This window comes from Drosophila montana, unplaced genomic scaffold (genome assembly GCF_035044405.1).
Source record: "Drosophila montana isolate Dmon_TW-CO22-7 unplaced genomic scaffold, ASM3504440v1 contig_778_1, whole genome shotgun sequence".
Classification (NCBI taxonomy): Eukaryota; Metazoa; Arthropoda; class Insecta; order Diptera; family Drosophilidae; genus Drosophila; species Drosophila montana.
The window spans coordinates 196,522-213,943 of NW_026999074.1; the positions used below are offsets into that span (position 1 = coordinate 196,522).

A 17,422-nucleotide genomic window follows, 5' to 3' on the forward strand; every position below is an offset into this window, starting at 1 on the left:
TTTTGCAGCTGTTGTGTCAATCTTTGTGTGGGTCGTGCAAATACATAATACGTATTTTCAAGTTATATAATACTAATTATGTATGTATATACTATAACATTTGTTAATACATATTCAGCATATCGAGCGTATATACGTAGTTATAAATCGATTTCATAGTATTCTGAAGTTACGGCTTAAATCGTACCAACTCTTCATTTTCTATATTGTACGGTATAAAGTTTAGTTTTGCTATCTAAAAAACAAATGTACAGTCGCAATATACTTATTGAAAACTTGCGTTATTTTTTAAATAACATCGCCTTAGATGAAAAATAAAAAGTTATTAACATATATCATTTTTTTTTTTATATGTTCGGGTTTGTTGGCCGTTTGGGAAGTGTTTCGTTAGGTTTTCGTTTTTGAGGGAATCAAATAAGTGCATAATAAATATAAAAGTTTGGAATATTATAAAAATTGTTGTACAATTATTGTTGTGAGCTTGAAAACAGTTATGCAAAATTTGTATGTATATCTTGCAGCTTGACTCTTTTGATTACTCTTGCATTGAATATTGTTAAATGCAAATATTGATATTCGAAAACTTACGTATTGATTTTCACTTGCATTTAAGTAGGTATATATATGTAGTTAAATAGATTGCATTTTGTCAAGAATTTCTTTTTGGTTTGCGTATAAAGCCTTGGTATATTGATGTCTAGATATGGTTTTTGCATTTTCTATTAATTTATTTTGTTTAAGTAACTCTTATTTGAACCCTTAATAGATATTTCTCTATAACCTTTATTGATTTATTTGTATGTCATTTGCAAATGGACGTTTATGAGTATTCAATTTCTGAAAAAAAAACTAACATAAAAAAATGGTGGAATTATATCAAGTATGATAGTCGTTGTAAATCATTTTAACACATATTGTAAGATTACTTAATTGTTGTTGCATTTATAAATTGTTTTTTTTTTTTCAATTTGCGTTGATTTAATTTCGATTTGCGCCTAAAAACTAAACGGTTTACTTGAAATTCAATTTCAATACAGTGCGGCAGCCCTGCCGTTGAGCAGGCCTGACAACCCTAAGCAAGAGTCATTACGAATACTTAAGTTAGTGCTAGAATTTTGCGTTTCTTGTTCTCTCAACTAGTAATAAAGACTAAATTTAACAATTCCTTTGGGGGCTTCAGAGACTTATTGGGTTATCCAATTTGTATAAATTTTTTTGTATTTTTCTTAGGTTCCTAACTTAGATCGTCCACACCTGCACCTTCTCGGCCACAACGCACCAGCTGGCGCGCTCATAGTAGGAGCTAACAATGTGGAGACTGGCCACATGATGATTAATTAGCGCGTCCAGCTCGCCCTCACGGAACACGTGGTAGAAGCGATGATGTGTGGTGGCCCCACCCTGCGAGGGGCTGTCCAGCGAGGTGTTTGAGCTGTTCGATTGCTCCAGCGACTCGGTGGAGGTTCGCTGCTGCAGCGTTTGTTGTTTCTCTTGTTCCTGCTGTAAGGGGGGAGTTTCCGTTGAACTGGATGCACTGGATGTCACCGATTTGATGGCGCTAAAGTTGCGCCGCCGGTGTCCATACTCGTGCATGCCCTCGCCCAGCTGATCGCCGCCGCGTGCCTCCAGCGCCTCGGCATCCTCATCCTCCTCGGGTATGGCTAATGGGTGGAAAAAGTGTTATAGCTTAGAGTTCCAAGCATTTGATATTGCCTACTCACCATCTTCATCATCGCGGACATCGCTGTCCCCATCGTCCTGCAGCAAGTAGGCCGTCTCCGGATTGAGATTGTAGCGGCGGTTGCGTTTGTAGTTGAATTTAGAGAACTTGCAGTGCTCATAGATGCCCAGCGTGTAGCCGGGCTCGTTCTCCTCATTCTCTTCATACTCGCCCTCCTGCTCCTCGTGTATAGTAAAGCTGCGTGTCTGGGAGGACAGCGATGATGTGGACGACGATATGGGCGACTGCTGTAAGCTGGGCTGCGTCGAGAGATTGGCCAGCATCAGACGACGCTCACGCAGCTCATCACGCAACGCACTCCAATCGCCATTGGAGCGCTTCTTGCCACCGCTCAAGTACTCGCCAATGTCACCGATGCCGTCCAAGCTGCGGCACTCGGCCCGATTGATCTTGTCGTCCAGTTCGCGCTGCAGCTGGGCCGTCAGCTGCTCGGCAAACTCGGCGCAATCGTACGGCTGCTGCGCCTGGCCAGCTTCGCGCTTCTCCGGTAGCAGCGGTGCGCTATCCGCATTGAGTATGATGTCATTGCCATTGGTCGTGCCATTGTTGATCTGCATTTCGCCCGTGTGGTAGTGCTGGGTCAGCGCCGTGTCCGATTCATCGCTGGACTTGCCTGTGCCGGTGCCGGGCGCCGAAAGCAACTGTGCCGAGCGCGGCGCGCTGATCACACTGTCAATGGAGTCCGGGGAGGAGGGCTCACTAGAATCGCTGTCCAGATCATCGGTAGCGGGATTGAACAGCTCCAGCGAGAGCAGCTTGGTGGCGCTGGTGCTGCTGCTGCCCGCCAGACCGGAGCCCGAGGCACGTCGCACTATCGGAAAACTCTGACGTTGCAGCTGGAGCGACTGTTGCTTGCGGAACTTGGGTATGGGCGGCAGCTCTCGTATGGCTTGGCGTGTGATCCTTGGAATAGTCGGTGCCTTCGGCTGCAGTTGCTCCTGCTGCTGTTTGATGTGTGCTTCGTCAAAGCTAAAGCGTGCCGGCTTTGCGACTGGCGTCAGAATGGCCATGGCTGCCGTCACTGCTGCCATGGACTGGGGCGGCGATGTGACTGCGCCCAGGATGGCTGCTGGAGAGTGGGCGGGCGTCGGCGGGCAGGGCATGACGAGCGGTGACGTTGGCACGGAGTGAGTTGGTGGCAAACGTACCAGAGAGCTGGTCGGGGCAGTTGTGGTGGTTGCCGCTGCAGCAAGTGCCGCCTGGGCTTGTCCATTGCTGGAGCTTGAGTTGCTGGAGCTCGAGTTGGAGTTCTGGTGTTGTTGCTGATAGTTCAACTGCTGCTGTTGCTGCTCCGGCTTGGGTATGAAGATGACCGAGGCAAAACTGTCCTCAGATTCAATGCTCGTATCCGACTGCAGGCTGCTATCCTTGGACGAATCAGAGCCGGATTCGCGCGAGTGCCGGCGCGCGCTGCCCTGCTCGCTCTCTGCGCAGGTCACACAATCCTGCTGGTAGGCGCTGCAGTGGCATATGTTGGGCGCATTGCAGTCCACGATGCTGCAGTAGGTCACCGGGCCGCTCGTCGCGCTGGACAGCAGCAGATGGGCCGGGAACAAGCTGCCAGCATTGCTCACATGATGATGATGGTGATGGTGCTGGTGTTGAAGCTGTTGTTGGTTAGCTTGTTGTGCGGGCGCGGCGGGCTGCTTGTTGTTGTTGTCCGCCTGCTGGGGATTGGGCGACACCGGTGCGGGCGTTTGGTTTAGCGGTCCATTCTTAATATTCTGCATGAGCTTGGTTATGCCCGTTTTGGTCACGCGCTCCAGACTGTCCGTAGAGCTTTTTATTTTGGTGGTGAAACCCTCACGTATAAGCTGCAATCGCTTGGAGAACATGGCCGAGCGACAAAGGAAGGCCTCATTTAGCGAGGTCTGCTTTTGTATGCGCTTACGCACCCGCTCCTTCTCGCGCAGTCGATTGCCAGCCATCAGCTCCTCGTTCAGAGAGCTTTGTTTACGCAAAAAGCTTGGCTGACTGCTGCCGGGCCCCGCAGGTGCATCTGTCGATTCAGCTGCAACCGGCGGTGATGCTGTGGAGGATGCGTTTCCATTAATATTGGCCGCCGCCGCCGCCTGGCTGCCGGTGGGCGTGTAAAGGCTGCTGCTGACGGTACCATCGGCCCCATTGTAGCTGCTGATCACGGGAAAAGCAGCGTTGGCGCCTTCAACTGCAGGCGCTGGTTCGCCCAGCTGCGATATACTGTCGTCCTCGCATAGCGACTGCTTCTGCTTGATTAGTTTGGGGCGGCGACTAAGCGTGCTGCCCGCGCTGGCGGTGGTCGTGGGCGAATGGTAACCATTGAGCTGCAACTGGGTCTCGGGCGCGCTGGTGAGCAGAGCGGCTGTGGCGCTGGCTTTGGTCTCGCCGGGCACCAGCGGACCACCCAGACTGGGCACACTCGAACGCGAACGCACTATTTGACGCGGTGGCGTCTGCAGAATGCTGCCCAGGCTGCGCGATTTCAGGCCAGCGGAGAGCGGCGGATCCGGAAAATCCTCAAAGTCCTCGAGGCGACGCAGCTCAATGGGTAGATCCTTGGCATCCTCATAGTCCAGGCTGCTATCGTTCTTGGTGTCCTTCGAGGTCCACGAGTCCATGAACCAAGCTTGACGACGCCCGCTAGCCAGCTTCTGCAGCAGAAAATCATGTTATCCCTAAGGATATATAAACTGAGGTACAACTTACTTGTAGGGCGCGTCGAACAAAACTATAGCAGGACTCGCCTGGCGAGGATGAGCTTAGGCTTGAGCTGTCGCCATCGCCAGCCGAGCGACTCGAGTTGGTCGAGTCCTCCGTGTAGGCATGATAGGGCGGCAAAAAGTCGTTGTCATCTTCATCATCGGAGTACGTGCAGGAGAAGGTGCGGTTCTTCGGTGGCTGCCAAGGTATCAACACGTCCTGTGACTCAAAGCGTCGGTGCCGCTGCTCCAGCGCCCAAACCGTGATGACCACCCGCCCGCCAATGCGGAGGATACGCGCCAGCTCTCTCAGCGCCCGTACTCGTCGCTCCGTGGTGGCAAAATGGTGGACTACAGCCAGCGATAGCACCGCATCGAAGCTATCATCGCGGAAGGGCAGCTCCAGATTGTCGCACAGCGCCACCTGTGAGCCAAAGAGCGCAACATGATTATGAATAACTCGATTGCCAAGGGAAATGCGACTCAGAAGAAGCTGCATGCCGGTTTCCCAGCAAATTTAATTACGGTAAAGTCGGCGCCCACGCCAAGGCGTGGCAAGCCACTTCCTTGCAACCCCGTTGCAAAACCCTTGAGTAATCTATCCCTCAACGTCCCTCCACCTGAAGTGTGCTATTGAAATTGTGCAGCCTGCAGTAAGCGTTGGGCAAGTAGCCAGCCAAAGAATTTTGCTTCATTTTTATAGCTTCGCTTAATAAATTTCACTTGAAAAAGCTTAAAAGCGAAACGTTTAGATTAAGTACGCAGAGCGGTTTAATCAGAAAATGTATGGCCATTAATTATGCTGCTTAAAGCGAATTTTAAGGTTATGAGTTTGTGGTTCTTCCCATATTTGATAGAATTCTCGTATGGTCTCAATCTTCATGATTAAAACTGTTTGCCCTGACTGGCTGACTGCATGACTGATTGGTGATCAACCTGAAAGAGCTCGGATGCTGAAAACTTTACTAAAGACACCTGAAGGTGCAGGCTACGATTTTGGGAAAATCCACCCGTAAGTGTGGAAAAGTCACGGAAAGCGGTTGTGCTTTATTATTTAACATCCTAAAGGCTTCAAACTCATTTTCAAAGATCTTTGTTCTAATTAATTTCAGAGGTGTTTCAAACTTCAAACTCAAAGGTTGAGGGGCGAAGCTTAAGGGGTAAACTCATTTGGAAAATGGAGATCAAGAGTTATAGGGGCGATGTCATATGTCTCATCCGATCTGCTTCAAATTTATTTTTAAAACATTGAAAATTTTACCCGTAATTATGGAAAGTTAATAATTTCTAAAGACCTTTTTGTGAAAATTCGTTTCCACCCCTCTTGGATGGAAAATGGTTGCATTGAAATTTTTGAATTTTACAAAAATGAGGAATAGATGTCCCAAGCTTGAAGCTAAAAGCTTCGACAGGCCCATTCCGGAAAATAAAAGACTGATCGCCTGGTGAATCATACATAATTACACTCGTGCAAATCTGTGAACGTAATTTCTTTCGCTTGAAATTTGGAATATGTACTTAAGTATATTCGCGAGAGACAACGTGCTAAGGCCACGCACACTAAGGACGCCGGTAAACCGCGAAAATTGATATCTCCCACAGCTAAAGTCAAGAATTTTGCAGGTGCTACTATTAATGACCTTCACAAAAGATCGATTCAAAAATCAATATCTGTTAATAAACTTGGCAAGTTGCATGTCATTCTTACTAGTACTTCGTTAAATCATTCATGCCAATAAATGTTAAATTTATTTTACAAATTAAACAAAAGACTAAATGAGTTCTGATAACTGGGTCTTAGGTAGAGCTAAGAAATAAGGTGGGCTTACTTTAATCATTAATTAGATAAATACCATATCTCGTTATTGATTAACATATTTCAGTCCTAACAGAACATATGGAAGAAAAAAATAATGATTACGAAATAAAAATATTAAACAATTTTGCAATGATTAAATTTTAGTGAATTTGTGTTTGCGTATACCTTCTGCTAGTTGAATATTTTCGAATGAAGAATGAACAAAACTAAAGAGAAATATTGCCAGTAACTGCAAATCAAAGAAATTGTAGAGATCTTGAATATTATAATGCACTATCAAGTAATTAAGATTATAATTATCAACATTTCTTGAGAACGCACACAAAGCTTGCTATCAAAACTTCGCAAGAATGGAATTAAAAAGAGACACGCAATGTTTTTTCTTCATAAAAAGTGCTTTCATTCAATTCCTAGCAGTTGGCTTAATTCCCAGAAGGCTTTTTGGGAGCTACCAGTTTGCAACAGCAGTTTGCAATTAACAAGAATTTCGTTCACATAGATGGGTGTAAACAAAGTTAACGCGCTCGTCTGATGAAAATTGGCACTTGGTTTAGTCAATTTGCCATTGAAGTGTCGGCACACAAACACACACACACACACACACACACACACACACACACACACACACACACACACACACACACACACACACACACACACACACACACACACACACAAACACACACACACATACACACACACACACACAAGCAATCATACACATACACATACACATACACAAATATCGGTTAGCCCATCTGCATTGAGTTGGTCTTGTTTTGGTGAGCTTCAATTGAAAAAGTTGGGAACTGTTTTTAAAATGTTTTTCCTGTAAACTGACCTAGCCCAACTGTGTGGAAGGTGTGTGTGCGTGTGTGTGTATGTGCATGTGTTTTTCTGTGTATTTCTTTTTTATAAAGATGTGCGTCATTTATATTCATTTCCATGTCACGGCCATCGCTAAAAGTGTCAATTAAGTCTGACAAAAAAGGGAATAAACAAAACTTTTACAAATCGAATGTGTGTGGGTGGAAAAGCGTAAAGTGGTTGGCATTTCCGCGTAACCCTGCGCAATCATTTCTAGATTAATTTCCAATTTCCCATTAAATGCAATATGAGAAAACCCACCGTCAATTGCTTAACCATGTTAGCAAATCAACTTAATGGGGATGATAAATGTTATAAGCTTTGTGAGCTTTGTGTTTGCAATTTCTATTCTCTCTGGGGCTATATTTTTTCGAAATATGTATCTATTTATTTGGACTATCTCTGGGTGCATATATTTTCTTTTACTGCTGCACGTACCACAAATATAATTTGTACACTGCAATAACGCTAATATCGTTCGGTCTGTATGTGTGTTACTGCAAAACCCAACAGCCTTGACCTGCTAGGCAAAAAAAAAATTCAAGGAAAATTATTCCTCCCTCTCATTTTCTCTGTATGTGCAGCGACAGCTGGCCAGGTACTTGGCCATGTCAGACAAGAGCCTATGCAGCAGACATTGCAACTTAACTTGTGGCAAAACAGTTTTTAGCAGAAAATGTCAATTAAGTTAAGCATTTGGCCGCCGAGAGCTGCAAGTGCAGAGATCGTGTAAACTGCCAACAGAATGCAATGAAAACTCGGCTAAGTTCTCACTAAAGTTACAATGCTATACTTGGAAAACTTTCTCTTGCTTATGTTGTCAAACTCAGTTTTCTTTTCCTATGAGTACATATATGTCAAATGTTACATGAAATAAATGAATTGTAATTAAAAACATTTCGCATTTGACAGGTAATTTGTAAATTCTATCAAATGCGTGTTGCCGCTTCTTCATTTTACGACTGGGTGAATGCGTTAAAGCAGCTTGTTAAAGACTTTGAATAGAGTGAAACTCAGACTCTCTGTGTAGTCTGCTTTATAGTATGGATAAGCTATTTTTTTTATTATATAATAAAACGTTCACTAGCTTTAGATACAATATGCTGCTGTCTTCACAATATATTCATAATACATATTCTACGGCACAATAAAAAATATTTTTGCTGCCCACTTGTGGGTGTTGCATATGACAAAGTTTGAATTAAACTGCATATGAAAGTGCCGCACATTTGCTTTTGACTTTAGTGCTTTGTCCAAGCAGCTTTCAGCAGTGCAAGTTTTTTATTCGTGTTTCTTTTTTTGTTGTTTTTTTTTTTAACACATGTTCCGGTGCCATGAATGCACGCTTTGACATTTCTTTATGCTCTTTACAAATTGTATTTATAGCAGTCGCCATTTTTTATACGTACAGATACACAAACACACACACACACACTGGTCGAGCACATTACGCTTTTGAAATTGATGTTGACAAGTTTTCAATGCAGCTCTGTTTTGTTGCCGTCGTGAGCGCCAGGTGAAACATGTTACGCATACGCCACGTTGCACACTAATGAGGCCAAAGCACAGCACAGCTGAACTGACGGCTCAAAAGAGTTCCGTGAAGTAAAAATGAAAAAAAGCAACTGCAAATATTAATATGTTTACGCACGTGTACTTATGTACATTTGCTTGGCCTTCTTAGCCAGCAGCTTATATAAATTAAGCTTAAACGAACCACAAAACAAAGAAAGTATATATATTGCAGTCGGCTGCCACCGACTGCAAAATACTCGCTCACAGAACGCAAGTGTACAGCTTAAAAGAGGCTACCCGGAAATAGTATGGCCGGACGGGCAAATAAAATACCCCCGTCGTATAATTTTGATTGAGTCTGTCCTGATTTATAATTGTTTGAGAGAAAATGCCCCAGACGGGCATCCGCCTTTCGCTGTATAATGTATTAAATACCTAGTTTGATACAAAAAATTAAAAAAATTAATATTTTAAGAGATCTACATTTTTTTTTTAATTTGCCACGTCCCCTATCATAAGGTCTTTAGAGGAGCTCATCTGTAGTAACTCCAATAGAGGTATAGATTTTGCGATTGGCCGCGCCCCATATGATCCCTATACGGCAAGGATATACAAGCGATTGAGTTTTTAGTCTCTAAAAAAATGAGTTCATGCGGACAAACGGACATTGAACACACCATATATACTCTTTTTACTTTGTGAGCGTGTATTAACAGGTGAGAGCGCAGCTGAAGTTTTCCAATGAATTTGCTCGGCTGCATTCGACTGGCACAAAACTGAATGATTTCGCTTGAAAAGAGGAGAAGGCAGAGAATCTTGTTGCGCTCGTTTGGGTTTTTATACCCTTTTAGAGTGTATTCTAATTTTTTCATGATACGTGGCACGCATAGAAGGAAACGTCTCCGGCTCCATAAAGTATATATATTCTAGATCAGCATAAACAGTCGAGTTAATATAGCCATGTCCGTCTGTCTGTTTCTATGGTAACAATTCTCTCGCATTGAAACTTTGCAGGCAGTACATATGTCGGAACTTTCCGGATCGGAACTATATCATATAGCTGCCATATTCCTATGGCAGTGGATCAAAAATGGGGTTCTTGTATGCAGTAAAGGAAGCGTTCAAAAAATGATTATATTCTCTTTTTCAAAATATTTCCATCAAACTGAGCATTTTCGAGCTTCACTATTCTGTTGCCAAATCGTTAAGCAAATGTCAACAAGTGTATTAAGTCTTCGGCGTGCCGAAGATAACCTAAATTTTTCGTTTTTTGTAGAGTTTTTTGCTGCGCCGCTTTTTTATGTGCTTTTCTGGCTTCTGTTTTTGTTTTCAATGCGTCATTTCGGGAAGCAACAAAATTTATGAGCGCTTGACTGCAGGCTGTTTGTGTGCATGTGTGTGTGTGTGCCTGCATGTGTATGTTAGTGCATGTGTGTGCTATTTGCTGAATGCCAGCTGCATATTCTGCTCCAGTTGGCAGTTTATCGCTTTACAAAATTATAGTAAATCAGACCAAGCACGAGTTGTGAAATCAAACTTGTCTGACAGCAGCTGAAAGTTTTCCTACCAGCGGCAGATACATGTGTATGTGCTTATAAATATAGTTGAAGCAAAGTTAAATTGGTTTTGCGCATAGTTTTGTGTTTTTATACCATGAACCCATTGAAATTCGCTAAAAAGGGTATAATGCTTCTGTGTAAATATGTGTAACAGACAGATGGAGACATATCTGGCTGACTCCAGGTAGTAGTATAAGTGGCATCAATGGCCAATTCGAACTATGAATAAATGCCGGATGAATAAAGACGTCGATCTCGGAAACCATAAGTGTTAGAGACTTGCCCGCACAGTACTTGCTTTCTTGAAACAATCATAGATATCTTGCCCATTTCCATGAAATCGATAAAAAACGATATCGAATCCTGTTTATTGAGTATATCTCGGAGCTAGACTCACCAAATTAGACAATTATGTTAGAAAATTAGACTTTGTGACGGCAGCTTGACGCGGAGTCCAGGAAATCTCCTAGTCAGGCACTCCCGTCCAGGGCACTCAAACTTGTTTTCCCCTACAGCTTTTCAGTTTTGGTTTTTGAAAAATGGCAACAGAAACATGCTACAGCAACATACCGTATTAGTTTGCAGGTCACGTGAGTTGATGGTGCGTTTTGCATTTTGTACATTTGAGTGCATTCAATGCACAGGGCGGACACACATATTGCATATTATCAGCATTTGAATAAAACCAAATTTGGCATATACTATTTGGGTAGCACTCAATCGAAAAATGCTCTTTGCCTTTAAAGATAATAATGATACTGCAGACAGAAACATTATGATTTCAACATCATTTATCTAATATATCAGCCAGCCGAGCAAAATGCAACCCTAAAAGATTTAAATTTACTATGCAATTCTATGTCGAGCTATATTGTTTGACCATTTGTTTTTGGGTGCATAATTAGAATTCACTATACATTTTAGACTAAATCCTATAGATTGAGAGGTCAGTCCAACAGTCTTAAGTTTTTACTCAGCCATGATAGTTTCCTGATCGAATCTTTAAGATGTAATGGAAAGGTGGCATAGATTAACTGAACCCGACGATTGCTTGCATTGGACTAAAGAATAAACTCTATATGGAATTGAATGGATGGAGCGACTTGTAAGCTGTGTAAAGGTAAATTTTCTGTTATTACAACGAAAAGCGCGTTATTTATTCTAGGAAGAAGAAAGCGAATGTAATTGCTGCTAATGGATGGCATCGGAATGTCAAGTACATAACAGTTGTAACAATCAAGTAATCATAGGCACCTTGCACTGCTCTTCTGTCAATTTAATGATGATGGGACTGGTTATTATATAAATGAAACCATTTAGACAAAATGTATGCACTTTGCAGTGTGTCGCATGTAACCAGCTGAGATGGCAGCCCTGGCAACCCGCCTGCGACGGCAGGGTCGGCAGCGTCGGCGTTCTCGCTGTGTCCTCGTCGTCATTATATGCGAAGTTCAAACCCACGCTATGCCAGCAAATGCAATTTAAATGCGAAAAATGCCTTCAACTAAGCCTAGGGGCGGGCGGAGGGGTTGGATCCCTTGTCCGTGGAGTGGGGGTTAGTATGCATTTCTTAGAAAATGGTATTTCTTGCCTGGGAATGGCACCATAACTAAGCGAAGCGAAGCGCAACGAAACGAAGCGTTTGTAATAGATTATTGCAAAAACTATTGCATACCTCTGGGAGCGAGCGATTAGGGTGGGGGAGGGAGGTGGGCAGCGGCAAAATTTATTGTTTGCTGCTATAAAGAATAGGAGCTATTGGGGATCAGCAAGAACAACAAAAATAAAACACAACAATAAGTGAATAAAATGCGCATTACTTCAATGGGAACTGCGTATTGGAGCATTGAATGGAATTTCTAAGAGAAACAGAATTTATATTCATTATTGGAGAAATGCATACTTAAAGTTACACAACCTATTCTGAAGAAGTCTTTGTTTAATATATCATTTAAGGATTAACCATTTAATCAATGGTTAGAAATTCCATTATTTTGTGCATCCAATTTCCATTTAAATAGTTTAAATGGCTTGGCAAATGTATATCGGTAGGTAGGTGAAAGCTCCCTCCAGAAACACCATTCACAAGGAGAAAAAGATTAAAATTTAATTTATAAAAGTGTTTCCCCGTATATTCTGCAAAAGAGTTTAATTTAATTTAAAATTACTCCCATTTAAATCTGGACTGAAACATAATAAACAAACGAATTTTTGGTTTTAAATTTCACAATTCTTGCTGTTCAGCTACCAACTCCTGGTCCGACTCTGTATTGATTTAGCGTTCGCTTTAAATGCAATTGTGCAGCACTTGACAGCAGCAGAGACGGCTGCACTTTATTAGTTGCTCTCTAATGGCTAAAACGCTGTTCATTTTATGGCTCCATTGCTGGCCATTGCAATTACGAGGGCATTAAAGCTCAGCGCCGGCTATAACAGAGGGAACATGTGAAAATAATTTCAATGATAAGCATAATTTATGCGTTGCATTTAAGGCGACTGGGCCAGCAACGAGCGCCCGACTGGGCCATGGCTAATATTTGAATGAAGCGCACTGTGTTTGCGCGTTGAGGCGAAATGGGTCAATTGTATGGCCAAGAATTGCAGTAGAGGCAAGAATAAATAGGGGAGAGGCAGAGAATGTGCTGCATAAATGAGCTATTGTTGGCATGGCAAAGAAATATATGTGTGTGCACATACACAGCCATCTGCAATACCCTCGAATGGAGTAATTTGCTCACATCAATTACAATTTTCAGGGCATTCATGACCCTCACCCCACCCGACACTCACCTCGCCGCCCTTCCCGTGTGCCACCTTGCTGAGGCGATAGCAGCGATCGACGCCAATGGTGCAAATAGCGGGATTGCATTGCCCAAGGTAACGCCCACTGCCGCAGCCCACGTCACAGACCACGGAGCCGGGCTCTAGGTTGCCCAGAAATTGTGCCACTCGCGGCCGCACCGGGCCCGTTGGCTCCTCGCAGTGCTCATAGACATCGTGGACGTAGGCACGTTCCAAAGCCGCCGAACGGCCGCTGGCATCACTTGTCGGAGTTGTTGTTGTTGTTGATGTTTTTTCTTCTGATGCAGTGGCCTTTGTTGTGGGCTGCGATTGCGTCTTTATTGTCTCCGCTGTTGCAGGCGCTGCTCCATCTGTTGTTGTTGTGGTTGATGTTGTTGCGCCTGGCGTTGTGGGCGAAATAACCGTTGGTGCCAAATTAGCCGTATGTGTTATGCTAGACGCTGCATTTGTCGCAGTTGTTGTTGTCAATTGTTTGGTCATTGCTGCTGCTGCTGCTGTTGTTGCCACTGTTTCCTTAGTTGGTGAGCAGGCTTTATATGTCGTTGACAGACAAACTTCATCTGCGCGAGAAAGTGAGATAGATATAGGAAATTCATATTAAATACAGTTCTTTGGGGACATTTGGGTATTATAATGTGTGACGCATATCAAAAAATATATATATACTAGAATAGCAACAACACCCGAGTTGATATAGCCATGTCTGTCTGTCCGTTCCTCTGTCTGTCTGTTTCTAAGCGAACTAGTCTCACAGTTTTAATGTTATCGTCGTTGTACTCTTGTCGTAATCGGCCGGATCGAAATGATCGGTCGAAAAAACCTTTCTGCATGAAAAACTTTTTGTTTTGCCAATCTTGACTTTGCGTTCCCCTACTGACTACTTGGATATTGGATATTTTCACAAATACTCAGCATTTACGATTTCTACCCTATATATCTGCACGATCGTTAGCCATATGACTACAAGGATATTTAATCTTCGAGGCTGTCGAACGTAGCAGTTCTTTCTTTCGTTATGCTTGTAGCAATATGAGCTACAACTTCGTATAATTATATTCTGGTTTAAGGGGTTAGCAAATATTGCATCTACTCTTCAAATGTTAATATTTTAGCTCAAGAAATGTCTTCCTTTATATCACAATATTAATTGCATTTTAAGAGGGTTTGAATAATGTATATTTAACATAAAGCCATTATTATCATTAAAGGTAAAACATTAAATGAGCTCCGCTAAGACTGAAGCCTTAAGTTATGTTTAATGACAGATAAATATGTTGGCTAAAGTCTTTAAGCTTTAGACTAGAGTATTCATTCCCTTCATGACATATTATTCAAAAACGTTTCCCTTTTGCTTTTCATTACTTTATTATAGGTTAAATGTTGATTGCTTAACTGTTAACCCAAAATTTCCAAGAAATACAAACTTTATTGGCTAACAAAATGCAAACTGCATGGTTATTTATAATGTGCCAACAATTTGTATAATTAATGCAATTTGGGTCGGCTAATAGGAGCCATAAACTCAAAACTTTCGCCCCTATTGCATGCATAACAAAATTTACAATTGCACACTTGTGGGTGTGTGTGTGTGTGTGTGAATGTTTTGTTTGTTATTGCACTTGTTGTTGCTCAATGCATGACATCAAGTCGTAAAATCGTTACAGCAACGTCAGAAAAACCCACACAAATACATACGCACACACACACACACACACACACACACACACACGCACGCGCGCGCATATCTAGAGAACTATTGTCAACGCCGTCATTGGGCAACTTGCATACCGGAAATGTAGAACTAGCATGAGTTTGCATTGTTGTTGACATTTTATAACTGTATTTCCGGTGCCAGTTACCGTCGACGCTGCCCAAAGCGCTTGTATGCATATTTGAACACCCCCAGGTTCCAAGAAATTGTCAGCGTAATGAATTGCTTCACGAAAGGTGAGTAAACGAAACGGGATTCATGAAGTGCTGCGAGTTGGGCTCCTAGGCCTAAATATGGCAAGAGCGAAAGGGGGGCGGCGGTGATTGTTTTCAGTGGCCACTGGGGCTGTGCGCGAGTGGGCGCCAAAGCGCATTAGCGCTGTAAAATGCAATTATAATTGAAATCTGATTAAAAGCAAATATAATGGCAACATGACGCAGCGTTGCAGCCAGTTTGTGTATAGCACAAAGGAAACATAAGATAGTGTGCGTGTGTGTGTGTATGTGTTGATAATTGAATGTGCGGGTGTTAATAAGCGCAGCAAATGAGCTTTGAATGAATTTTATGACATTTTAATTAAATATGTCAGGCCTCGTTGCGACAAAGAGTTAGGATTGCCCAGGAGCTGCCACTGAGTAATTAAACCCATTATACGCACATTGAATACATGCAAATTATGTTATTAAATGCACATTACAAAAGGTTAAAGGAATGTTAGTTAGTCAACAAGAAAGGAATTTTTGTTTGTAATAGCTTTACCTGGTCAATGGAGGCGATGCGTTAAATTGACTTGAATTACAATATAGCAATTTATTACTTTTGTTTAGCACAAGAAATAGTAAAAAATACGATTTGCCCTAAATTTTTTCTTTTTATAAACGCAAACTTCCCAACTGATTGGTGGTAACGAAGCCAAAATTTTTACTGAAGCTGCCTTTGGGAAGCATCAAGTCGGCTTTTGGAAAATTCGATCTCCAATAATCATCATTGAACCCATCGAAACAATGAAATGGAAAATAAATGGGATATAACAACAATAATTAAAACAAGAATAATTATTTAATCTTATTATTCGACGGCCAATTAATGTCCTTCTAGTAATAATAGTCACATATATCGAGCCATGGGCGAGGCGTTGCTTTGAAACGTTGAACAATTAGTAAAAAACCTTTGTTGAGTTTTGCGGTCATGATAACTAACAGAAATTTTTAATGAAACAGTCCTTACAATAGGTTTCGATAAGCCTTTCTCTTTCTAAAGATCATTTCAATATAAAATATTCCTCACATTTGGTTCTACATATTTGTTTAACTGCTGTCGCGTCATTTAATGAACATTCATTAATATTTATTATCTTTCTATCTTCGCCGAATCTTGTGATGCATTTAGCCATATGTCTTTAAATATCACACATACGCTTAGTAGGCTCGCGCACAACGTGCGTATGCATAATATGCTAAAATGTGTCGAGTGCTGTTTGTTGTTATTGTTGCTGATGTTGTTGATGTTGTTTAAGGTGCTCACCTTTTGTTAGGCCGTTGGTGCGCTCATAATTCGCATTCCACAACGCCGTCGACGCCAGTTCCGCTGATAACATGCGATGCTAGCAGAACGCAGGACGAAAAATGACTTTACGAGATTGCCAATAGACAGAGGATGTTCCTGTTTATATGCTTGTTGTTGTTGATAATGTTGCTGACGGCGTTGAGTGGGAGAGCAAGAACGACAGCGAAGGCAACGGCGACGCGTCAAAAAATCAATGTGCATGCATAATTTAAAGTCAGTTGTCAGTCGGCACTTGGTTTTTGAATACGTCGCCGACTTTGACTTGAAAGTGGCGTTGTGTTATTTTTAGACTTTCCAACCGGGCCACAATTTATACGATAATTTGCTCAATTTTGTTTTGAAATCTATCATTATAGCAACTACACGCCGTAATTGCTATTGCTGTGGCCGTTGTTGTTGGCAGTATTTCTGCTGCTGTTGCTCCTGCTGCCGTTTGCTGCTTTTGTTGTCGCTACTGCTGTGGCAAAGGACATGGACATGGACATGGACACGCGCTCGCTCACACACAAAATAGGGTACACAAAATGCTTTTTGCTGCTCCTGCTGCCTCCTTTGTTGCTGTTGCTGTCAATGTGCCTGCCAAGCGACAGCCTGCCTCTGGCATATGACGTTTCCTTTGTGTGCGTGTACGTAAGTGTATGTGTATGTGTGTGTGTGTTCACTAATGCGTGTGCGCCCGTGAGTAAGTGTGTGATTTTTGCTTCTTACAGGCACTTTTCACTTGCACTTTTCATCAGCAACCTTTCACATTTAATTCTCTTATTTATTAATTGCAACTTTTATTTTCACGTATTATTTCTAGGCCACTGGCACTTGGCGCTTCAAATTCTTAACACAAACTCTCTGCGCGTCTGTGTGTGTTCGTGTACATGTATATAGTGTGTTTTTGTCTGTCTGTGTGGGTTGCGCGTCGAGTTTGCCGCTGTCGTGTGTGTATGCCATGAGTTAACGTCGCGTACTGGCCACAAAAGCACGCGCATATCCTTTTGTTCAAGGATGTTATGGCAATGTGGATTGCATTCGCGAAGCTTTTGACTATAACAAATATCGAAAGCTTCAGCATACAGCTGTTGTCAGAGAGGGAAAGTGATTGTGGAAATTAAGAAGGAAAAGAAGTGAGAGAGTCAGCGACCAACGCAAATGGAGCAGACGCCATTGAAGATC

The 17,422-nt window shown here is 42.5% G+C and overlaps 1 protein-coding gene across 3 annotated transcripts; it reads right to left on the reverse strand.

The window, feature by feature from the left end:
• Positions 1 to 911: 911 nt before the first annotated feature.
• On the reverse strand, positions 912 to 17,203 carry fid (fire dancer). 3 transcript variants are annotated; one of them, XM_064698449.1, is made up of 5 exons: positions 16,217 to 17,203; positions 12,970 to 13,541; positions 4,427 to 4,843; positions 1,722 to 4,371; positions 912 to 1,661 (listed from the first exon to the last, which is right to left on the reverse strand). In XM_064698449.1, exons 1-5 carry the CDS (start codon positions 16,287 to 16,289, stop codon positions 1,240 to 1,242), a joined length of 4,134 nt encoding a protein of 1,377 aa, XP_064554519.1. In that variant the 5' UTR covers positions 16,290 to 17,203; the 3' UTR covers positions 912 to 1,239. The 3 variants fall into 3 exon arrangements, with proteins under 3 accessions (XP_064554519.1, XP_064554521.1, XP_064554520.1); XM_064698451.1 differs by lacking the exons at positions 12,970 to 13,541; positions 16,217 to 17,203 and adding an exon at positions 8,515 to 8,662; XM_064698450.1 differs by lacking the exons at positions 12,970 to 13,541; positions 16,217 to 17,203 and adding an exon at positions 8,247 to 8,316.
• Positions 17,204 to 17,422: the final 219 nt, after the last annotated feature.